Genomic DNA, 23,348 nt, shown 5'->3' with positions numbered 1-23,348 from the left:
ATAAATTACTAAAACTGTTAAAAGTTTCACATTCAAATTTTGTGATCCATGGTTTAAAATTTTTGTTATGAAAAAATACAAATGTTTACAGAATTATATAAGTAAAAAGTCTAATATAATTAATTATTAATATCAAAAGATATATATTTATATATCGTTTTAAAATTTTAAAATGTTAAATTTTTTTAAAACATAGTTTCAAAAAGAATTTTCGAATTTCAAAATAAAATTTGGAAAAAAAATTATAAAAAAGTTTAAATTAGAAAAAAATATAATTTGAAAACATAAAAAAAATATTTTTTTAAAAAAATTAATGTTTTTATATATTTAATTAATTATTTAAATGTATGTTAATGTCATTTAAATGTTAATTTGAAGACATACGTAAATGTATGTTAATATCATTTAAATGTAATTATATATCTTATAAAATAGAAAAAATATTGTTTGGATTAATAAAAATTGATTTATATGTTCGCACCAGTTTAATTATATATGTAATAGTTATTGATTTTTAATTAAATGTATATTTATTTCATTATATGTAAAAATATATAATACATAAATAATTTTTATATATAATGTTTATTCTGAGCAAGACGCGGATCTTAACCTAGTATCAGAAGAGAAAGAGATCAAAATATTAAACGAGTATATTAATGTCGTATTAGGAAGACTGTGATTATTTTTAAGTGATTAATATGACTCTCCATGACGTTGACCCACCTAAGCCTTTGCGTCCATGCCAAGTAGGGGGCGGGCTCCACCGTGAAAGCCATTTTTACACGTGGAGTTTCCTAACTGGTTTAGAGTCACATTGCTTGACCCAGCTGCCACTTGATGATTACGTACAAGAATGAAAAACGAGCGACGTTCCTAAAGTTTGACGGCTAATAGTAATACCGTCGTCGATGTTTTGCCAATCAAAGCCAGCCGCCATGGAATATTATTCTCTCCAACCAACTTGACCGTTATTTCTTTTCATTAGTATAACATTTAGGTTTCTTTTTTTCGAACTTGGAACATTGGTTCAGATTAGTCAGATAACGCAAGTTGAAGCCTTTCACATGTTGGTGTGTTTTGAAATATTATGTTTCTCCAACAATACACTTTATTGATTTTCAAACTCAGAATCGATGTTGGGTACAAGGGTGGTTTAAAAAATTTGGAAAAGAATGAAACAATTGCTAGCAAGACAGCACACACAAGCACTGTAGAAAGTTGAGTGTTTTGGCTACAAAAGCCTATGGATTCTGGTAAAGGGACCATCAAGAACTCTTTATGGAACCAAGTCTTTTAGTTAGGAGAACAGTGTAAGCTCTTCTTTAAGCTTATTCTAAATTTGCATCTCTTAATTAACATTAGTGTCCATAGTGATAGTAATTTTACCATAATGGCTGAGTTGGGATGTCTAAGCACAGTTTTCACCTTAATGGATGAGTAACGCAATGAGAGAAAATGATTACCATGAAGTTCATAGAGGGCCTATGTGCATGCATCTTTCACCATGAAACTTTCTTTTGCAATCGGAACTGTTATATACTAGTCCTTGTTTGGGTAGTGAGATTCAGTTAGTTGTATTAAACAAAATGAGTCTTGTGCAAAGATTAAGTTTTTTTTTTTTTTATCAAAAGTGCAAAGATTAAGTAAGGTTAAACAATATGAAGGTTATGTTTGTCAACATTTAGACCGGTGACAATCATGTTACCTTGTGCACAAGTTTTAAGAGCAAACCTTTATACTACTGTATAATCATAAATTTTGCATGTTTTACATTTAAGTATAATGATTCTATGTATATTCCACACTGAAAATACACATAAAACACTGACAAAAACCTGTACATTCCTGCTTCAGATCATTTTCACAAACAGTCTAAAGGGGAACGGCTCACTTCTCTTGTGGGAGGTAACTGTATGTGGAACAACTTGTCTCTGTCTTTGTCACCTATGCAGAAAGAGAGACAATAGTATAACTTATGTTTGATATGTTGTAGTAAACCATTGAAGTCTCTGGTTTCCATCAGATAAATATTCTTGCCTCTGTAGGAAGATAGATTAATGAATACGTACCTCTAAAGTATGAGAAGATCCTGGGGGAAGGAACGGTGTCCAGAGAATAGGCTCTCCAAGGGGATCCAATGTATTGTAATTGCTGAGCAGTGGAGCAGTTAAGAGAGACGCAAGTGGGTACATGCTTTTCTGAAGAGACAAAGCAGCAGCAGCAGGAGCAACACCACCACCACTGCCTAGAGAAACTCCATGACTAACGACCGGTGGTTTCTCTATTTCCTTACCGTGACTCTTCTCAGTACTATTGATGTTACGGTTTGCATTCTCATCGTTTTCTCTAGTGCTGCTACTTTCTTGGATCTTCATCACTTTCTCCTCCAGGCTCTTGTAAGCAGGTGACGCAGACAAAATGCTTAAAGCAGAAGAGGTGGAGGACGGCGATGTTATTTGTTTTCCTTTCCTCTGAGTGCCATGATGAACGCCAAAGTTTGGTGCTTTGTATGGCTCTGTTGCCTGGGAAGCGTGTTCCAGTGTCTTAAGCTCAGTACCTGCATCTTCTACCTTTGCATCCTCTGATGCCTTTGATGAAGATTCTGGTTGACGGGGTTTGTTGACTCCCCACCACTTTACGTATCCCGTTAGATCAATCTTTCTTTCCAGACAAAAGCTGCCAAGAAAGTCACCTTCTGCTCCTCGTTCATCACCTGTTGTTAAAGGAGAATAAGTTTTACGTCTTCAAAGATGGTGAAAATGTAATTTGAAACTCACCATAATGAAGGTTACCGAAGTATTCAGGTCCAGGCATCCGACTGGCTGATGCTTCCCATCGGCTGGTCAAGAATGCAGAATAGTTCGAAAAAACAGCAGAAATGAGTCAGGTATGAATGCTACTTATCACAAAGAAAGGTTTTAAAAAAAAAAATTAAAGAGTGTTACAATCAAAACACAGCAGGTTCAACAACTTTGAAGATAGCTTGTCCATATCCCTCATATTAAACACTTCTTATGAAACTAGCAAGGGATAGTCTACCATGTGTCGACCAATCAAACTGTGATGATCCATATGAAATACACTCTTGACTCAATTATTCTACAGACAATTTAGAGAAACAGGGGCCTAAAAACTTGAAGTTTTACCTTTGAAGGCCACGATATTTGGCTATTCCCCTTGAGAAACCGCTGCTTTTTCTGCCAAATGTATATCTAAAAAGTATCAGTAATAATAATAAATAGTTCCTAAAGTGGGAAAAAAAGTACTTATAAAAAATACATACGCACCTACGTAGAGTTGCAAGGTATTCTTCCCTTGAGAGACTTTGCATTTCTTCTAAATCCCTAGAGTAATCAGTCACCTACGAGGATGAAAAATACATAAAGTTCACACATGTATATAAAAACAATGAAAACAACTGAGGGTAGCCTTAAACAACATCTGTAATCATCCTTCTTTTTCACTTATGCCCTATAAATTGATCAGTACGACTAACTATTACGGTTGAAGAGCTTAAACCAAGAGCTTAAACCATAGCAACCTCACCGGAAAATTGATAAGTGTTCCAGGTCCCCAGTATTTCAAGGCAGCAAGGTCGTAGGCTCTAGCAGCAGCCTCTTCATCATCATATGCTCCTGCCCAAGAATATAAGTAGGGTTTTTTTTTTAGTCAAACTTAAAATACAATCCATACCTTTAAAGCTTATATAGCTTACCTAGATAAACTGGTGCGCCGAAATTTGCATCAAGGGTGAAAATATTTGAGGAAACAAGAAAAGAGATCAGCTTTTTTTTTTTTTGGATGTAGAGAGATATTTGGTCCCAAGTGGGGAGGAAAAAGAGAGAAACCTTGTTTGCCCTTCTTGTTCTGGTTTTGGTTCCAAGTACTCTTGTCCCAAAGGTGAGCTTCGTACCGACCTGTCCATCTATGTCTGTACTCAAAACAAAAACACAATTTAAGAAACAATATGCATCAGCATCTCCTACTGGCTATGTAAGACACTGCATTCAACTCTTGTCTCAATGGAACATGATCGGTAATAGGTGAATAAGTGTCAGAACAATTGACCCGATTAATCCAGAGAACTCAGCTCCGCTCCACACACCAAACATGAACCAAACAACAGTGACATGTTCACTTATATCTCGAAATTCAAAATAAAATTTCCACCATCTCATCAGGATCATAAACATCAATTCAGACACACAATCACAGCACCTGGTGACTCCACGGTAAATAGAACTCCTTTTGCCAGCTGTGCAGGGCGGCATTTTACTGATACGCTCCTTAGCTGTGCATCCTCTCTCCTTCTTCGCCTTCTTAAAACTTCTATACAGCAACATCTGATCACTCGCCGACACATTCTCCGAGCTCTCTCCTCCTCCTCCTCCCGCCTCTGTCTTAGGCCCCTGATCCGGCGACGACATCGACGCCATGATCAGAACCAAAAACACAAACCCTAGGAAAGAGAAAACAAAAGACGCACTGTGTGCAAGCTTGAAACCGAGCTCGTTACTGTAGAATCAAAGAGAGAGAGAGAGAGAGAAACAATGCGAGTGAGAGAAGGAAGAAAGTGATGGCTTCTAATGTAATAACAACGGTAATAAAATAAAAATTACGGACTTGAGATTCATTTACCATTACGGTCCCGATTTTGGATAACAAACGTAACGGCTATGGACGGGGACGAGGGTGTTTTCGTCATTTCGTAGAATATGTTTTTTTCTTTCTTTTGTCGTCGATGCTGACGTAATAATGGTATTCCACGTGTACGTGATCGGTTTCTTCTGTGTACTGACATATTGTAATGCGGGGTTGTTTCCCAAACATTAGCCTCGTTCAAGGAATATTCTATCTATGGGGTACGCTCAAAAACAATGTTAGATGTTTTTTTTTCTAACATATTTGATTCTTCATATTTTGTACCGTTGAAATGTAATGTTATTACACATCGAATATTCTCCATTATATAAATCATAGTTCAAAATTTGAAAATGACTGGTTGAATGTAGTGATGTATCATATACTGATAGAGAAGAAAACATAAGTTTACAAATAAATATAAATATATTCAATGGAACTTACAGTGTGCCTTCGTGTCTATGAGCCATGAGGTTTACACAAGGTCACCTTCCTTTGTTTCTCAGTGATTCTATGGGGATTACCAACAAAGGAAAATGAAATGTGATTCTTAAGTTAGAGACACCAGACTAACTTAATTTATGTAACTTTATTATTCAAATTCATATTCATCTCACCCACTTTAGTATTTCATTTCAGTTTCACCAATATAACAATGGAGATATTTTATAGGCTTTGACTGATGGAAATATCGATCACTATATGATGATTAACTTGAGTCACCTAAAAGTGAATAAGCTTGTTATATGCTGTAAAACTCGCAAGATTCAAAGTCTGCAAAAGCTTTTTTCTAATTTAAGATGATGGAAGATAGCCAGAATGGGAAATGCATCGGGTAAAGTTAACCATGAATCTATAACTTGTAAAAAGTCAACATCTCTAAAGCAATCTAATACAAAATCAATTTGATGGAAGAAAGCAACACTGGAAGATTCATCATAGGATAAAGAGTTCTTAGGATTATTTGGTATGAAGAACTAGTTCTAGTGGCTGAAGTACCAAGGAACGCATGAACCATGTCTTCACAGTCAAAAAGTCACAAGACTGATATACAAACAAACCTTACCAAACACTCATAAATATCCACTTACAATAAAGCATAATGTTCTTAAATAATCACAATAATGAATGATCCAAATAAAAGAATTTTTAACCCACATCCACAAATTTGTCTCTGGTAAAACAATCATTACAAACTATGACCATCATTACAAGACATCTGATTGTGTTGTAAGAAAATATTAAGAATCAAACCCAAACCAACCCATGAGAGAAAAGTAAATAAAATTGAAGATAAACCAAAAAAAAAACAGAACACTCTTCAAACCAACAACAAAAACTGACTGACCACATTCAGTGACTTTAGTATAAAATGAATTGCAGGACGGTACAAGAATGGTGTGTGATATGTTCTTTCAATTGGTATTTGAGTGTTCTAGAACAAGTCGAATTTCTTCTTAAGCAGATCTTGCTTCCAACGAGGTAAGTTGTTGAATGCCTCTTTCTCCATCCCAAACACACTTTGGAACTCTTCCTCAGATAGATAAGCCTTGTAAATTGATCACAACAATAAAGAAAAAACAGCAAATTAGGTGATAAGGAGAGTGATTCAACTCCTAATGCTAAACCATAACCAACTCACCTCTCTGCGCTTGTAATCTATTCCAGTCACTGCGTTCTCAGAATTGGCTTTCAGTTGTTCATAGGTGAAAGTTGCATCACTTGGTTCTATCACAGATTCATCTTGCTCTTCTGTTTCCTCCTGTTTTACTTCAGGCTCCTCTACTGCAGGTGGAACCTCCTCTTCTTCAGAAGCATCTGCTTGATCATCTTTGGCTTCAGCTGTAAAGGAAGATAGATATAGTCAATTTTGTTGTGGAAATTTCTAAAAGTGCAATAAAAGATAGAAACTTACTTAGAGGGGAGTCATCTGCTGGGTTGGAGCTAGTAGATCTTCTTGTGGGAGAGGTATCAGGTGTTTTCTTATTCTCAGCAACGAGAACTTGAGAGAGAGCAGCCACTGCTGCTGCTCTCTGTGAAGCCTGACTCGTCCCCACTGACCTTGGTGGTGGAGGCGCTTTAGTCGATGATGAAGAACTAAACGCGGACGTCAAAGCGGCTAAAGCTTCAGCTCTTTGTCTTGGCCCCTCTTGACTTTCGCTTGATCTGTCCTGGCTCTGCAGTTAAATTGGATGACTATCTTATTCGACTTGCTAAACATTCTTATGGTTACTTTTTGAACCATATTAATGTGTTCAAGCAGCTTGGTCTAGACCGCAACAAATTTGGAAGTCATTGTCTAGATGTAGTTTTACAAGACTCAAAACGACCATTATTATTCTCGATCAAAGATTTCATAATTATGCAATATCTTCAGTCAGTTCTCAAAATGCATATAGTACAAACATCAGATTCGTGTTTAGATAAATATTTACCGAATAGGCAGGTCTGCTAGTAGATGAATTAAAGGCAGAATTTAAAGCGGCTAGTGCTTCAGCCCTTTGCCTTGGTCCACCACCGCTAGACTTATCCTGCAGCAGGACAAGGATAACTATCATGAAGCCAAGAAGACGGAACAAGCAAACCTAAGCCAGTACAAAGCACAAGAATAAAGAGAAACAGAGAAAGGCAAAGGTCTAGTACCTCTACAACGTGGTGAGTGCCAAATAGCAAGGCTGCTTTTTTCTGGAATGAGTTTCCTTGCACCTATTTCACAAGGTTTATAACATTGAAGAAATGTAAAGTTAAAGAAGACGAGAAACTATAAAGGAACGAGGTACAGTTTAATCAGATACTTTCAATATTTAGTATCTATTGCCTCCTCTTTTTAACTAGTTGCAGAGACTTCCTCACTGCCTTTTTTTCAGGCGATCAGATACTTCAATCTAACTTAATCCAATTTATATTGAAGTCGCTGAAACCAGAATCATCATTTCTGTACACTATAACATACTCACTTCTACTGAACAATGATGCTATATTTTCCAAATCCCTCTTCAACGCTAAATCTCTAACTAGCATTTCACAGAAAACAAATACTTATTTTCCACTGAGCAAAAGATAAACTAAACTTACGATAGCTTTAGTGTGATCCCAAGAAAAGTAAGTGGTGAAGAAGCATGGTTCGTTCCCTTCATTGATTTTGTAGAGTGGAACTTTAGGAGACAAGCCTTCCAATGATCCAGCACGATCTATGTATTTCTGCAAAGAAAATGTCTCATTGAGCAAACAGTAGAGGAAAAAAAGAGAGGGAGAAGCAAAGTTGAGAGTTACTTGGCCAATCTCAAACACAGTTTGCTTTTCCTTGGGGTCCACACATTGACCAACCCAGACAAGAACTTCAGCATGAGTGTCAAGCAAATATATATCCTCAGTCAAGAGATCATCTTGAGCAAAGTTGTAGATCTCTTCAACCTGGAGCAGATCATATTATAAGAAACCATTTTACAAAATACACATCTTGGAAATATCGCCAATATCTCACCTGAAACTTTCCTGCAGGCAGACACATTTGAAAGATAAATGATACAGTTAGAATACAGTTAAATGCGGAAAAGTAAAGAGTAAAGAATCACAATGATCATCATCCTATTGTTATATATTCACCTCTGTTGATAGAAAATGAGAACAAGTGAGGATCCCTGACAGTCTCAGGTGAAGGCTTCTTGCTGGTGAAGTTCTGCTTTCCTCCAAGTGCAAACCAAAAGGTTGAGCTCTCTGTTCCTTCTTTGGCATGCTTGAGTGTAACCCCAGGCTGACATAGCAAAAAACAGAAGATGATTAACATATATCAAAGAAAAATTTCTATCCAAATAAAACAACACAGTATGAGCTAAAACCAAACCTTCAAGAACTCAGCAACTTTAGCAGCCAGTTCTAGCAGTTCATGCGCACTTTGATTTCCATGCCAAAGGAACATAGAAGTACCAGATTGCAGTAGGAAGCACTCATAAGAGTTCAAAGATGTTGCCACCTAAAGGAAGTACCACAAAAACAAATACGAGTTAAAACAATAAATCATCCATTGATACAAAGCTCTGACCAAATAACACACACACTTATTCACAAATAAGAAAACCAAAACCTAAGGTAGTCAAGTACCGGTTCAACTTGCAGCGCCTTGTTATTGTGAACTCCAGTTCCAGATACTTGAATTAGTGAAATTGATTCTGGTGTGTATGTTTCATCTGGTGAACCTTTCTCCTCCACGTTGCTTTTGTACCCAGAGCTCAAACCACCCTTAAAATCCCATTTAAACCATATTAATAAATCACTGTGCTTTCTCTTGCAACCAAGTTCAGTTTCATCGTCATACAAATACCTTTAGGATCACCATAGGTTGGAAAAGGGCAACAAACTGTGGAGGCTCTTTACCCTCGTATATACGGCCCTGCAAGAAGACCCCATCACTTATCCATCTTTCTAGCACCATTCATTTTGCTTTCAACAAGAAGAAAATTTTGTACCTGCACAGGTCTTCCCTTTAACGAGTTTGACATTGCATTCGCTAGTCTAAGTGCTGTATCTTGGTCCTCCTGGATAAAAACATTATGTTCATAGAGCTGAGCTAACAGTACAACTAGTAACATCAGGAAGAAACTTAGACATGCCAAATTAACCAACATATAGAAGCATCTTTGTATACTTTTGCCGTAACACTAAAGTTACCTGGGAGCTGCTCTTTCCAAACCAACAGCACAAGAAATAGTCTTCTTTCCTCTCTCCAGCATGATAAGTGTAGAGGACCAAATAACAGTCCCCAGAATAGAGCTTGCCAATATCTTCTTTAGGTAAAGGACTCTTGGCTTTACCATCAACAAGCCAAACCTAATACATAAGCATAACGACATATACATTAATTAAAATGGATAAAATTCACAGCAAATGCGTAAGTAACAAGTCAAAACAGACAAACAGACCTCCAACTTTCCACCAGCTTCAAGCAGATGTGGGACATCCTCATTCACTGGCGTTGCACTTTTCGAAATGCCCTTGAGCCCAACATTTTGTTGCTTCAGCATAGCTAGAGAAATGGTGCAGTGCCATTAGTAAGACAGTGCTAAAAATACCGTTAAATGTTTTTACTTATCAAATAGAGCTTCAAAGTGGTGTTTTACCAGCAACTTTTCCTCGTCCTTCTTCGTTACCAGGGGAAGCAGAGCCTGATGGCCAAGAGTCAAAGTTAGACTTGAAAGAGTGGGACTCGTAACCTTGGATAACACGTGTGACTCGTGTTGCCTTTGGCCTGTTTTCACTAGCAAGAAACTCCTGGAAACAAAAGGTAAAAAAAGTCAGAACACATGATTGATGATAGAGCCTTTTTTCCACTTTTTTTTTACCTCAGCAGATTGATTAGCAGCTTTCCTCTCATCCACTTGAGTTACACGACCAACCCAGACAAACACCTCCGCACCACAGTCCAAGAGGTAGCACTTAGTGTTCTCCAGCATAGATTTGGATAGGTCACCGTCCATAGGCTCCATCTGACCATCAGTGATGCTAAACAAAAGAGTAACATCATATCAAATACCTCCATCACACTGGAAACTAACAGGCCAGAGTATGATTAAATGGATGATAAGTACCAATAAAGCTTAGGTGGAGTTGACTCCGGGATAACATCATCATCGTTGGCAACTTTCCTTCCTATCGGAGCAAAACCACCAAAGAGGACCCAAAACTCACCAGAATCTGATTCTGTATCTAACTTTCCATCATCTGTTACACAAGGAGATACATAAGTTTCCACCATACCACACCCAAAAACTGAGGAAAGAGGATGCTTACCAACAATAGCAACATCGCAAGTTCCTTCGTGATACTTGTCTTTCAAGTACTGAACAACTTCCAAAGCTTTGGCTCTCTCCTGAATGTTTGAGTTCGCACCGTTGAACTGATAGATCTTTTCCTTGGTGTCCAAGATAAACACATCATCATGATTAAGCGATGAGCGGGCAAAAGGAACCTACAAACAAAAACAAAGAACAGAAGAGAAAGTTAATGTACACTGATAATCACTTTTCTGATGCAAAAGAGAGAGCAATAAACCTGCTTCAAACGGATTGCACGTTTCCCTTTGCAGGTGTATAACCGTGTCTCAAACACCTCTTCTTCAGGTGTTTTGAAACCAGACGCAACACCACCCTCTAACGGTATAATACATGGCTTGAAGTAAGACAAGAACTTGTCAGATTCATGACCTTGAATCTCCCGGTGTTGGACAGCACGCCCCCCAAGAACTGCATCGAGTTCAACTGTTTTAACAGCTGCTGTTCCAGATTCATCCTGAAACCATCAAACCATAAGTTGGAAATAACCAAAAAAAAGCATGTCAATCACCAAAAAAATAAGAGTCTACAAAAATAGGCACCTGACTTGTGTCTTTACCAATCCAGAAATGTATATCAAACAGATAAGCACCTCCTTTGTTCTGCGTTGTCTGCGCAAGTGGAAGATAAAACATAACACAAAGGTGAATGAACAAAAAGAGGGAAAACAAGTTGAACAAGCCAAAGACAATTCAAAACCTGCAAGACAATGTAAGTGTCTCCCATATAGAACTTTCCATGCTCGGTTTTGGGCACAGGAACCGCCTCGAAATTCTCGATTCTCCAGATCTCAGTTCCTCTGCAAGAATGTTAAGCTCAACATCCTCATCATACAATCCAAACATAAAAAAAATCTAATACTAATGAGAAAGTAGTTATGTTGCTGGAAAGCATACGGTTTCTGTCCAGCTCCTTGAAATGCAGGATCCAATACTTTTGCTGACCCAGACATTTTCAGTAAAGCTCAAATCCTTGTTTTGTGTGTGTGTGTGAGGTATAAAACAACACAGGCCAATGAACCTGTTCAGTCAAAACATACAGAACAAAGAGAAACATATGAGAAGATGATCAGCCAGATTCTATCAACTTGGCAAATATAAATGTGGACGGTGGATAATAATAATAATATATCTCAACAACACGACAACCATCTGCCTTTATTAAACAATGATCATGAAAAGTCCTGGCAGAGATTGATCACTGAGAGATAGACTCATCGTTCATCAGTGAAGCCTATAATCCCTTAGATATTCATTTCCAGATTAAAAAAAAATCAAAACTTTTGTGATTTCTAGACATTGATCATAGATAATTCAGAATACCCATTAAGAAAAATCGAGACTTTACATAATTAGACAAGCAAAATAGAAATTTTAAAACAATTTAATCAGATAAGGAATCGAAACAGAGAGGGATCTGCATCGTGAACAGAGCAACGTACGAACACAATCATATGGAAAATTTCAGATGATACGTCATTAGTCAAACCGATCCGGATCAAGAGAAGTACCTGTATAAAGATCTGTGTGTGGCACTAAGAGATGAAGACGACGAGCAGGAGATTAGAAAAGGAAATGGAAGACGATCATGAAAGCGAATTGAATTATTATTTGAAAGAAACAGAGGTGTGCGCTGTTTGATCACTTTTCTAATGCTTTTTCGTAAAGTTTTTAAATTTTTTTTCTTAGATTTATTACAGTAGAGAGATGAATAATGATTGTATGATAGAGGGAGAAGACAATGGTTTGAAAAAGACGTTCAATAGTTCTGTCTAATTTATTGCGAGAAAAAAGATCTACCGACCAATGTTGGCTTTTCAATTTCTCACTGCATTTAAATAAAAGATCTACATTAAGCGAAAAATATATGAAAATCCACATTAAACCCAAATTTAAGACATGTTTTTGAATTTTAGGGTTGAAAATGGACTTATTGGAAAAATATATTTAAAATTTTAGCTATTTTTCATAAATGTTTATTCTACAAAATTCGTAAAAATATTATTCATATATTAGTAACCTAGTTTTGTTTTTGGGAAAAGAATAACAAACTAGTTATATTAAAAAAAAAACACAACATTTACATTTCCAAAATGATATCACATATGTAGGATAAGATATTACTGATCATTCAACAGAAATAACTATTTAAATGCATTATGCATAGTTTTACTAATATAGAATGTTGGAATATGAAAAAGTCTTTTTTCAAAAAAATATGAAAAAGTCTTAGAAGAATGAATAAGATATATCATATGTTAATGGAAAAATTGTACTCATCATTTCACTATTTCAGAAGGACATGGTGTTCTGTTTTTAGCATGTGTATAAATGTATTTGCTCAACTGAACTCTTTAGAAAATTCAGCACTTTCCATATAATAAAAAGCATTCATAAAAATACAATAAACCAGATAAAAGAAAGTAAAACAGCCTTACTTTATACTTTTAAGCTTTTATCAGAGGCCATGGAGATATATATGATACTCTTCTTTTCTCTCAACTTTATTTTTCAACACTTTTTTTTCTCATTTTTTGGGTATATACCAAAAATATTAACAGGATATACAATCATAGTTATGTACTTTGAAAATGATATTTTCAGAATCAGCTATCCATCACATTTTGTTTGTATTTTTTGTTTTGTTGCTCAATAATTTGAAACATTTTATATACAAAGACTACTACTCTCATAAAATGAATGTTTAATTTTTAATTCTAGAAATCCAACATGTTATAAGTGTTAAGTAAACACTAAAAATAGGAGGATACGAGTTTGGATTTACATATTTACATATTTGGATTTACATATTTAGATCTCGAGCAGCTATACGTTTGCACCATATACCAAAGAAGTGACTCATTCAAAACAATGAATCGGACTAATGTTGATCTCTAGTTTGAATATGGAGGGACTTGATATGAATCTATAGCCTATACTATATAGGCCCTATAGGATACAGGTTCGATGATTGAATACTATGGTGCTTTTAGGAATTAGGCATATATTATAACATCTGGGCTTAAAAAGACGAAAACATGTCATGTGTAAAACTCAGTAAAAGTGTCACCCACCACATATCTTAACCGAAATTCTCAGAGCTATATATAATGCAAAACGGACGGTCCACGAACTTGCCTCAATTTCTCATATCACGTGGAAGGCCCCATGTTTTTCTTCTTTTTTTTTTTTTTGATTATTAATAATTTTGTCTACGTGATCGGTCTCGGTTCCACACAGAAAGATTACAGAACGGTTTGATTTGTTTTCGTCTCCTAATGTAAAAATAGATGTAGACGTTAAACTCTAGTTAATTGCCGGCCTTGACACCACCCCAAACAAGCACTCGCTTCCGGACGCCAATTTTATCATAGTTATTTAGGCCATAAAATTAATAATGCTCTCTTGATCTGGTGGCAAGTTACCTTGTACTAAGTTCGAAGCTCCAACATGTATTTTGTAAACTGATTTTTGTAAAAATATGCAAAGCAGCCCAAAAAAAAAAAGTCTTGCTTGCAGCCTAAGAATATCTAGGACCGGCTGTCAACAATGCATTAATGTAATCAAAATTGTATCATCAACTATCCAGATAAAAAATTTCGTTAAAGGACTAAACTAATTCTTCTTCTTCTTCATTTGGTAGCTAATCTCTTATTCAGTAGCTTAGGTATATATATGTGTTTCATCGTCTTCAAGTACTCTTTATCCGTGATACGAATATATGGTGCCGTTCTAACTTATCCATGATACGACGCCGTTATCGAGTATAGGACGCCGTAATATTATTCACGAAACGACGCCGTTATCACTTATCCGTGATACGACGTCGCAAGATCGATAATCTTGCAGAAGATGATCAAAGTTGGTGGAAGTTACGAAAATATAGAAGAACACTGATCAAATCCAAAGGAAAACATGTCCAGCGTCATCATCTCGGAGCTTCCGGCGATGGATGCTACTCGGTTCCAACAGACCCCTTACTACTGGTATTCTTCAACCCCTTACAAGAATTCCATTCGATTTAGGTTTCTTCAAATGATAGAGCTTCTTATAGTCTAACTTGTTTACATGATTTCGAAAACCCAGAAAACCCTTTTTGGGGTTTTAGTTGATTTCGTTCCTCTTTCGAACCTAAGAAAAAATGTTGACTTTTATTTTGTAGCGAAGAGAACGTGTATCTACTCTGCAAGACGTTATGCGAGAGTGGTGTAGCGGATGAGACGGGTTCTGATCTGTTTGTTGTTTTCATCTCCAATGAGAGGAAGCAGGCAAGAATGTTTGGTCTTTGTTTCGTGTTGCTGTTGCATCTCCATTACACACTGTTTCATGTGCTCGCTTGGTGGTAATCAGAGTGTCCATGTCCATTTATTGATGATTTGTAGGTTCCACTTTGGCATCAGAAAGCTAGTACCAGAGCTGATGGGATTGTTCTCTGGGATTATCATGTCATCTGTGTCCAGGTAAATATTCAAAGCCACCAGCTTTGTACCTTTGTTGGAATGAATCAGCCTTGATTTTGGTTTTATTCTATTGGTATGAATAGAGGAAGAAAGAAAGTGATTCTGAGCCTTTAGTGTGGGATCTCGATTCGACTTTGCCTTTCCCTTCTCCGTTAGCTTCTTACGTGACTGAGACTATCCAGCCATCTTTTCAGCTCTTTGCTGAATATAAGAGGTACATCCATCAAGTAACCTTTGTCAGGATGTCAAAGCAGTAGCCTTTTATTGCAATTACTGAGCTGGTTAATATAGATTTTTCTCCGGAGGATATAATGTAGCTCCATTTTTTTCTTTTGTTTGGTTGAGTTCAGGTTCTTTCGCGTTGTGCATGCTCCTCTCTTCTTTAAGCACTTTGCTTCCGATAGAAGACACATGAAAGGGCCTGATGGAAGCTGGATTGCTCAACCTCCACCCTATCAGCCCATTGTTGCCCAAGGTAAAACAACTTAAACACCCTTCCCCATTGACAAGAATCATTTCCTCATTTGTTGTTTTGCTTTTGAAGATGGAGTCTTGCACAATTTGAGTGAGTACACTGCCATGAGCGCTACGGATACATTGTCGAGCTTGGATCCTGAGACAGTGAGAGAAGCAATTTCACAGAAACTTGGCGTCTTGGTGAGCCATTCTCAACTTCAAGACCTCTTCACCAAGCTTCCTTAACCTTCCAATGTCTTAATCTCAACTTTTAGTTTCAAGCCTTGTTTCCAACTTTCTGAAACATTTTCTGAGATTGATTTTAGATGGGGGAAACATTATACACTTGCGAAATGTATGGTTACAATGGAAAATTACATGACTTTCTCCACAACCCCCCGAAGCAAAAAAATTTCTGAAAAGAGAACCAAAAAGACACAATCTTTGTATTAACTCTGTTTTTTTCTTTCTATCATGGCTCTATCCCCCGACTCTGTCATCATCATACCAATTCCATAAGTAACGGGTCACCTTCAGCCATTTGTCCAACCAATTTGATAAAATCTTGTTCACTCGATATGCTCCAAGGGTGAACAGCAGGTGCTTGAGCAGAATACAGACTCAAAGAAGAGTTAAACGAAGACGACTTCCTCTTATACACCATTGAACCAAGAACCGGGTCAAAGTTCTGAGGCGAATCCATCGACATGAAGAACATTGGCACAGCCACTTTGTAATGCAAGTCCATGTCCCCCACGAGCTCCACAAGCTCGGTAAAGTCGGTCACAAGTCGTTTAGGCACGTAGAATACCTCTGAGCTGCATACCGTTAACGTGTCTTGATTGTTCTTTGCTGCTTCCTTGTAGTTAACTTGGAAATGAGCCGGCATTGTACTGACCGTTCTCTTCACTAACTCAGCTTGTGTAGAGAACCAATCAGACTTCCCGGTCGGTTTAACTGATGTCCATGACTTTGACACCTAATAAGAAGTTTCCCTGTAAGAAACGCACAGAGATAGTGAAGGAAAAGACAATGTTATACCTTGTCTGTAGTCCAAATCTTAGTCTTGTCGGCTTGAAGTAGGTTCCAGTAGTTGAGGATTGTATCATCTTCAACAAACAAGAACCCTTCTGCGCTGCTATATCGATCGAAAATCTTCGGTAGATGCCTGAAACATACACACAAACGTACCATTAGAAAGCTAAAACTTCAGTACTTTGAGTAAGTTCTTACTTACTTGTAAATGTGATCGTGTTTGGCTTCTTCAACATAGAGATCAGAGTTCTTCTGAGAAGACAATATCACAACGGTCTTGAACACTCTTCCGTAAAGCAACCTCCACTCCAGAGCGGTTCGCTCAACGGGACCACTACAAAACATAACAAGAACAACGTTCCCAAAGTTCTTCCTCCACCTTATCAAGTTCCCTATCTCAGTGCTCACCGTACCCGTCTCCTCAACACCTAGATGAACCGAAGGCAACTTCCTCGGAACAAACTCTTTTCTATCCCCATGACCGATAGTAGCTCGTGGCCGGTCCAGTTCAAGTGACATCAGCCTAGGCTGTTGGTAGCCGACAGTGATCAAATCCTGAAGCCAAGCAGCTGTGAATTTCAAGTCCTGTTCTGTCCAAAACCCTTCCTCAGCCATAGCAAAGCTCAGATCAAGTATCGTCTCAAAGAAACTGTGCTTTTGAGATCTCCAAGCGAGTAAGAACTTGATCAAACGACCAACATTGACGTGAAGATCCTTCTCTTCAGCAAAAGGGTACGCTTCGATTCTATCGAAACGGTGAGCAGTTGGTGGATAAACAGCAACGTAGCCACCAAGCTCCCACAGTAACCTCTGTCCCCAGTACCCTCTCAGCACATCAGAAGCCATGGAACTAACCGAAACAGGAAGCATCAACCCCCAAAAAGCCGGCGAATGGTAAAGGGTATTAAACGAGTTAACCGGCACCATCACACCTTGAGGCAAAGCCACTTTGGGAGCATGCTCATCGAACCTAATATCAAAAGGTTCTAACGTTGTCTTCCTTGTGAAGTAAAACACCGAATCCACATCAGGTAAACCATTCGAAACCCCTTGCTGTATAAACTGCTTACCACCGAACACCTCAGTGTAATACTCCTCGTGATTAATCTCACCTACATTCTCTAACGGCAACCCTCTAGGCCAAACCGAACGCTGTCCGAAATGAATATAAGGATTCACCACAGTCCTGTTGGGATTCTCGTGACTATACTGCAGAACCGGCTCTTGCTTAGCATCTTCACCAACCAACTCCACATCGAAATGCTTCCCTAGATCTCCATCAATCACTTCCCCACGATCATCCGCGTCGTAGATCTTCTTAGCACCGTGCTGGATCGCGAACAAGTAACCGACACTCTTCCTCACGAAGGAATCATAAGGCAAGTGGTCTAAAACGCGGTAACCCAACTCAGCTTGAGCGTCTAGAGATAGAAAGATCGCACCTTTGAGATTCCAATCTTTAGGTGTCATCGAGTTTCCGACAGCTAAAACCTGCCAGCCTCGGATCTTCACCAGCCCCTTGAGCTCCTCGGTGGGGTACTTGGTCACCGACACGACGACCCATCTCTCGGTGAGGAAGCTGGCGTAAGGGGAGGTCTTGTCGGGGAGGACTTGGATCGAGCTCCATTTGATTTGAGGGCGAGTGAGGGGCTGGAGAGATTGAGTTGACTGTGACTGGAAACAGAGGAGGGAGGCAGTGTCGGTGGTGTTGTAGAGGAAGAGGAAAGATGCTGCGGTGACGATGAAGAGGAAGAAGACGACGATTCTCGAGACGTTCTCGGAGACCCAAGAGGTAAAGTCTAGGTTTTTCGGTTCGCTGAAGCGTCGGACCTGTTGTTGAGTTGGTAAGTCTCTGATCTGAGACTTGGGCGGCTTCGCCGCACGATCTTGAACCAACATCGGATCCAGAAAAGCCTGAAACTTTCTGAATTAGGACAAGTTTCAGATCCCACACACACTTTCTGAGATTTGTGAATTTTCCCAACAGAACAGAACAGAAAGGAACTGGTAGGTGACTTGTCTGAATCAGAACAACCGGTATGTAATGCGGTGGTTGGAAGTGACGTTGCTTAAGCTTGAATGCAAGTCGGGGTCTGTGAGCTGTAAGGGTCAATGGCACACTTGTGAGTTTCTTTCTTTATTTATCTTCTAATCCCAAAGAGACAATTAAACAGTAATTCTTGGTGTAATCTGTAGTAGGACCAGGCAAGGCAAGCCATCACATTTAAGCAAAAGCTATATATTATTAAAGTTATAATACGGAAATGTTTTTATACCGTACTTGCTAGATAAATACTAGTAATAAGAGATACGAGGATGAAAATTTTATCTTCGTATTTGATTTCCACATTTTTGTTTTATCAGTTTTTTTGAACCAATTATAAAAGCAAAAAAGTACTATAACTTTGAATATTTTAATATTAAATTTAGAGCTATTTGGTTGGAAATACAAGAAACAAAAGATATTTAGATAACCATCCAAACAACTTTTTAATTAGGTATGCGGGTATATGCATAAACGAGAACTTACCACTTTGTTCCTATAGCTGTAGCTCTGCGAAACCGAATATAGATAGGTGTGTTAGTAGATGGCAGAGGAAATAGACATTTTATCTTCTAATGTTCCACTTGCACTGATATAGAAAACACGAGTTAAGAACGCGTGGGGTACGTGAATGATTGTAGTAATAATACAAATAAATAAGACAAAATACTCATTTCTTTTTTTGTAACATTAAAATAATTATTTTCTAATGAAAATCAAATACGCTTGATTTTAGTTTTCTAAACCTTTTTGGCAAAAAAACAAAAGTACAAACATTAAGCTCAAACCATACACATGTTACAATCTAAACAAAATTAAAACAAATGAGAGAAAACACGTGTTGGTCATTCATGAAACTTCTTGAATTAGCGGTGGTTGCATGACGTCATCATCTCATCTCCACCACCGCCAGTAAAGCTTTTAAAACCACAGTGAAGCTTCTTTAATTTGATTTTGTACTTGCTGTATAGGGATGTCTTTCACCATCAGACTTCTTGAACGGAGCATCTATATTTCATCATAAATTACAACCTGAGGAAGTTGAGTCAAGTTGAAGAACGACTCTTTGTCAGACCAATTTTCATAAATCGCCAACTCTACTGAATCATCTTCAAGGATAACTCCAGAAATCCATCAAACCTTACCATCTTTTATTAGAGATACTTTACCCAATACGCCATGATAGCGGCTCATAAAGAGAGGTTAAGATTGAATTTATGGTGAAATAAGTTTCTGGTCAATAATCAAACGGGGTTGAGACAGAGCAAAGCTGTGAAAGGCTGGTGATGAAATACAACTAAAACTCGCACCCGGTATCAAGACCATGATTTATTATCTTCAATCAAACTGAGAGAAAGAGATGAACTTGAGGCTCTGCTCAGAACTGATGAAGAAGCACTTCAAAAGTGCAAAAGAGATGAATCTGGGAAAAAAAAAGAGAAAGCATGAGAGATGATTCTCTGAAAAAAATCAAAGGAAATGAGAAAAATAATGATCGCAAGAGAGAAAATCTTGGAAACAATTTTTAGATGGACAAGTGATGATTGAATACATATCCTCATGTTTAAGAAAAACAAATTATTATTTATGTCATATAGAGTAGACGGCATGTGTAGACACAGGGATATGGTAGGTATATTCGAAAGTGAAACAATACACATACCACATAACTAATTAATCTTTATTTTGTGTACAAGGAATGCAATTGCTCTTAAATTTAAGAGACAGTGTAAGGAAAAACTGCAATATAACAGTTTTTTACAGTACTAACTTTCTTATATTAGCAATTTTCTTTAAATATATTATTTTTTGTAAAAATATTTCAATCCATTTATATATTTCTTTTTTTTTTAACTCTAGAAGGTGAACTTTACTATAGTGTATTTTTATAATTAAAAATACATTAGACCGAATTTAAATTTTTAGAGTTTTTCTATTTTCGAAAAATATATAATTAAAAATGCTCTACTATTTTAAGAATTGAAAATTGAAGAACTCTTATTAGTAAATTTTTCTTCTTTTTAGTAGTTAGAGGAAGAAAAGAACCAGTAAAAAATCAATTTCCAAATTCATAATTATGCAAATGTAAGGCTATATATAGCATAAATAAAAATAAAACTATAATTCCGGTTCAATCAGCTTTGATCAAACAGCTTTCACCGGAGGCTATTAGTGGATTTAGTAATGGGCTCATTAGAAGGCGAGGCTTCAATATAGAAAAGCCCATCAAAAGGGAGAGATATTTCTCTCTCACACAAAATTCAAAAAATAAAAGAGAGCTCAGATCATACCGCCACTATAAGAAAAACGCAGAGAAAACTTGCTTCGGAAGTTCAAAATCGAAGATGACTGAGTTCCCTTCTTCGATCGAGAGCGAAGTCGCGTCGTCTCTCCTCCTCCTCTCCTCCGATCCAATCGTCTTCTCTTCACGAAGGTACGCTTATGAGTTTCGAATCGCCGAAACGCTTCAAAATCTAACTTACGTCGCTCGTTGATTCTCGAAATCGCATTCGCAGTAGCGACAGATCTGGATCTGAGGAGGGAAATCGCTCGCTGTGTGGTGAAATCGATGGTCAAGTAAGCATGAGCTTTGTGTCTAAGAGATCGTGCGATTCGGCTATCTCCAACAGTGGCTCGTCGTATCGGAAGCGCTCTGAGGATGACTTCATGAACTTCAAGGTGCGTTCATCATCATAAACCTCATTTCGATTTCGAAATTCGCTAGGTGATGGATTATTCTACGTTGGTTTGCGATGATGGATGTGTGCTGGGAACAGATTACGTTTAGGATTTTGATTCGATTGCTATGCAGATTGCTAGAAAACGCCGCACGAATGTGGTTTACAGCTCTGTTGATTCCAAGTTGGTAACTCATTCGAAGAATCGAGAGATTGATGATCTCTCCAAGGAGGAGTCTTGCTTGTCTACAGGCTCCAACGAGGTTTCAAGCACGGAGAGCAGGATCATAGCAGCGAGCTGTGAGAAACCGCACAGAGATTCAAAGAAGAAAGAGAGCCACAGGTCGAGTTCCATTAGACGTAAAGCTGGAAAGATCATGGAGTTTCTTGACACCAGCGCCTCTTCTGAACTTAAAATCCGTCAGGTGCTTGGAGATAATGCAGATACAAGTAAAGCTCTCAGAATGTAAACATACTCTGCCTCTCTCACTGTTTTCACGCTCAAACACAACACAAAAGCACGAACTTTTCACAGGATTCCATCAAACAAGTTCCTCTTTTTTTGGAAGCTAAGACATGGATTCTTGATGCAGGCTGGTGAAGATTGGTTATGTGAAGAGGTCTGGAGCAGGAGGAAAGCATCACCCCTTTATTTACAAGGTACAAATCTGGTGGATAACAAAATCGTTGGTGGAGAATGATGACTGGTACTATCTTCTAATGAAGCTCTTCCCTGTTTTCTATGTAGACTGCATGACGAAACTAAACTAGTGCTTGAGGCAGGTCACACTTTATCCTCCTCCTCCTCCGACCTTCTGTTTATACACGGTACGAGTTCATCCTGCTGAGACTGGTTACTAAACTAAAAGCTATAACGGACATAATACATATACTATATACATTTATATGGTCTAAACATACGTATGGAATACTTAAGCACTTCCATGAACTGAGAGAGGTGGCTTACTATAGTCATTACCTCTGCCATCATCCCATCTCAGTTCATGAACTTAAAGAATGTGCTTTCTTTCGTAATCATAAAGTCTCCATTGACAATATATAACACTACCGTCTTTGTTCTTCCTAATCTCTGCTTTTGTCGACAAAGGCTACGATCTTTAGTCATCAAAGTTTACTCTTGGCTTTTATGAAACTCTCTTTCTAGCAATTGATGTCAAATTAAGGTCTTACAACCAGACATGATAAAGGAAAAAAAAAAGGCAATAGTTTTCTTCTGTATAATGAAATGAGATTAAGTCCTCAGAGTCTGAGTTGTCCGCATCCCCTGAACGACCTGTGAAGAGGCTGGGAGTTTCTGAAACCCACAATGTCTTCGATTTCAACAGATGGTGAAGGGACTTCATTTTCATCGCTTGCCTTTTCTTTCAAATGCTGACTCCCATATACATACTCTTGTGCTCAACGATTTCTACCGTGCTGCTCCAATCTTGATGTATTCCTCGAAGAAATCTATTAACTCCTGCTTCTGAAGGTACCTTAGTGCCGCAACCTGTCCACACGTTTAACCCCATTCTCTCATCAATTAGTTACTCCCACACAACTTCATACTCACTTGAACTAATCCTACAAGTGATTTAGTTATTCAAGGCGGTTGTCTTAGTTTATAAGATAGGAGGAAGCTGGTTCTGTACCTCTGCCTCTTTACGGTTGAATTTCAGTATTCCACTTTGAATCTCTAGCTAGTAAAACCGAGATTCCTCCTTCAAGTTCTTTGGGTTTTCCAAGCTTCATGTCTATCAAAGCTGTTACATTTCTCTTGAGAAAGGGTAACTCATGTCAGTTTAAAAGGATCATATTGTATAGCTAGATTACTTGAACCAACTGGTTTACACATCTCACCTTGAATTCCTCATCACTTATCTCGCTAAGTTTACTCTCAAAGCTCTTCAATAAAGACTCCACCCTCCAATCAATATGTTCAGGACCCTGTTTAAAACCGAGGCAGTTACAGACAAGAGCATTACAGGTTATTACAGAAACTCGAACTGATAGAGATGGTTTGGTTACCTCGACTGATGACTGCATAATGAGCTGTACCCCATAAATGCTAGAGTCGTTCCTAAGTTGCAGAAAAGCGTGATTAGATGGAATATACTAGGAAATGAGAGAGCAAAAATATATACCTCTGAGTAAGTGCAGTGATGTAAAAGCACCAGCTGCATGCTGAATTTTGGCTATGTCCT

At 37.8% G+C, this 23,348-nt stretch overlaps 5 protein-coding genes across 8 annotated transcripts; 2 read left to right on the top strand and 3 right to left on the bottom strand.

Moving 5' to 3' along the window:
• Nucleotides 1–1,720: 1,720 nt before the first annotated feature.
• LOC106355513 (AP2-like ethylene-responsive transcription factor At2g41710) lies at nucleotides 1,721–4,589 on the bottom strand. 3 transcript variants are annotated; one of them, XM_048752658.1, is made up of 9 exons: nucleotides 4,222–4,589; nucleotides 3,852–3,934; nucleotides 3,719–3,727; nucleotides 3,550–3,638; nucleotides 3,291–3,364; nucleotides 3,150–3,215; nucleotides 2,781–2,842; nucleotides 2,073–2,716; nucleotides 1,721–1,947 (listed from the first exon to the last, which is right to left on the bottom strand). In XM_048752658.1, exons 1-9 carry the CDS (start codon nucleotides 4,437–4,439, stop codon nucleotides 1,891–1,893), a joined length of 1,302 nt encoding a protein of 433 aa, XP_048608615.1. In that variant the 5' UTR covers nucleotides 4,440–4,589; the 3' UTR covers nucleotides 1,721–1,890. The 3 variants fall into 3 exon arrangements, with proteins under 3 accessions (XP_048608615.1, XP_013650902.2, XP_048608614.1); XM_013795448.3 differs by having other exon boundaries at nucleotides 3,150–3,200; XM_048752657.1 differs by having other exon boundaries at nucleotides 3,150–3,364.
• Nucleotides 4,590–5,773: 1,184 nt separating this feature from the next.
• LOC106352808 (villin-2) lies at nucleotides 5,774–12,229 on the bottom strand. Of its 2 annotated transcripts, none has more exons than XM_013792442.3 (24): nucleotides 11,983–12,229; nucleotides 11,369–11,492; nucleotides 11,172–11,271; nucleotides 11,015–11,083; nucleotides 10,693–10,929; nucleotides 10,432–10,609; nucleotides 10,230–10,362; nucleotides 9,984–10,143; nucleotides 9,762–9,912; nucleotides 9,564–9,667; nucleotides 9,313–9,471; nucleotides 9,111–9,179; nucleotides 8,966–9,034; nucleotides 8,746–8,883; nucleotides 8,489–8,617; nucleotides 8,251–8,398; nucleotides 8,129–8,139; nucleotides 7,918–8,058; nucleotides 7,720–7,845; nucleotides 7,288–7,350; nucleotides 7,080–7,175; nucleotides 6,560–6,821; nucleotides 6,287–6,486; nucleotides 5,774–6,193 (listed from the first exon to the last, which is right to left on the bottom strand). In XM_013792442.3, the coding sequence occupies exons 2-24, from the start codon at nucleotides 11,422–11,424 to the stop codon at nucleotides 6,080–6,082; spliced, it is 2,913 nt and encodes a 970-aa protein (XP_013647896.2). In that variant the 5' UTR covers nucleotides 11,425–11,492; nucleotides 11,983–12,229; the 3' UTR covers nucleotides 5,774–6,079. The 2 variants fall into 2 exon arrangements, with proteins under 2 accessions (XP_013647896.2, XP_048608613.1); XM_048752656.1 differs by having other exon boundaries at nucleotides 9,111–9,185; nucleotides 9,319–9,471.
• A 1,593-nt stretch (nucleotides 12,230–13,822) lies between these two features.
• On the top strand, nucleotides 13,823–15,781 carry LOC106352810 (protein N-terminal glutamine amidohydrolase). The gene is made up of 6 exons (XM_013792444.3): nucleotides 13,823–14,457; nucleotides 14,634–14,739; nucleotides 14,854–14,931; nucleotides 15,015–15,145; nucleotides 15,282–15,406; nucleotides 15,476–15,781. Exons 1-6 carry the CDS (start codon nucleotides 14,387–14,389, stop codon nucleotides 15,631–15,633), a joined length of 669 nt encoding a protein of 222 aa, XP_013647898.1. The 5' UTR covers nucleotides 13,823–14,386; the 3' UTR covers nucleotides 15,634–15,781.
• Nucleotides 15,683–18,604, bottom strand: BNAC03G23500D (probable glycosyltransferase STELLO1). The gene is made up of 3 exons (XM_013792443.2): nucleotides 16,625–18,604; nucleotides 16,429–16,555; nucleotides 15,683–16,366 (listed from the first exon to the last, which is right to left on the bottom strand). Exons 1-3 carry the CDS (start codon nucleotides 18,319–18,321, stop codon nucleotides 15,890–15,892), a joined length of 2,301 nt encoding a protein of 766 aa, XP_013647897.1. The 5' UTR covers nucleotides 18,322–18,604; the 3' UTR covers nucleotides 15,683–15,889.
• Nucleotides 18,605–20,207: 1,603 nt separating this feature from the next.
• On the top strand, nucleotides 20,208–22,231 carry LOC106355514. The gene is made up of 5 exons (XM_013795449.3): nucleotides 20,208–20,900; nucleotides 20,983–21,145; nucleotides 21,279–21,610; nucleotides 21,738–21,804; nucleotides 21,893–22,231. The coding sequence occupies exons 1-5, from the start codon at nucleotides 20,812–20,814 to the stop codon at nucleotides 21,899–21,901; spliced, it is 660 nt and encodes a 219-aa protein (XP_013650903.1). The 5' UTR covers nucleotides 20,208–20,811; the 3' UTR covers nucleotides 21,902–22,231.
• The last annotated feature ends 1,117 nt before the right edge of the window (nucleotides 22,232–23,348 follow it).

Source organism: Brassica napus, chromosome C3, assembly GCF_020379485.1.
Source record: "Brassica napus cultivar Da-Ae chromosome C3, Da-Ae, whole genome shotgun sequence".
NCBI classification, from domain to species: domain Eukaryota; kingdom Viridiplantae; phylum Streptophyta; class Magnoliopsida; order Brassicales; family Brassicaceae; genus Brassica; species Brassica napus.
The sequence above is the reverse complement of the archived record's forward strand: the minus strand, read 5'-3'. Positions and strand labels throughout refer to the sequence as shown.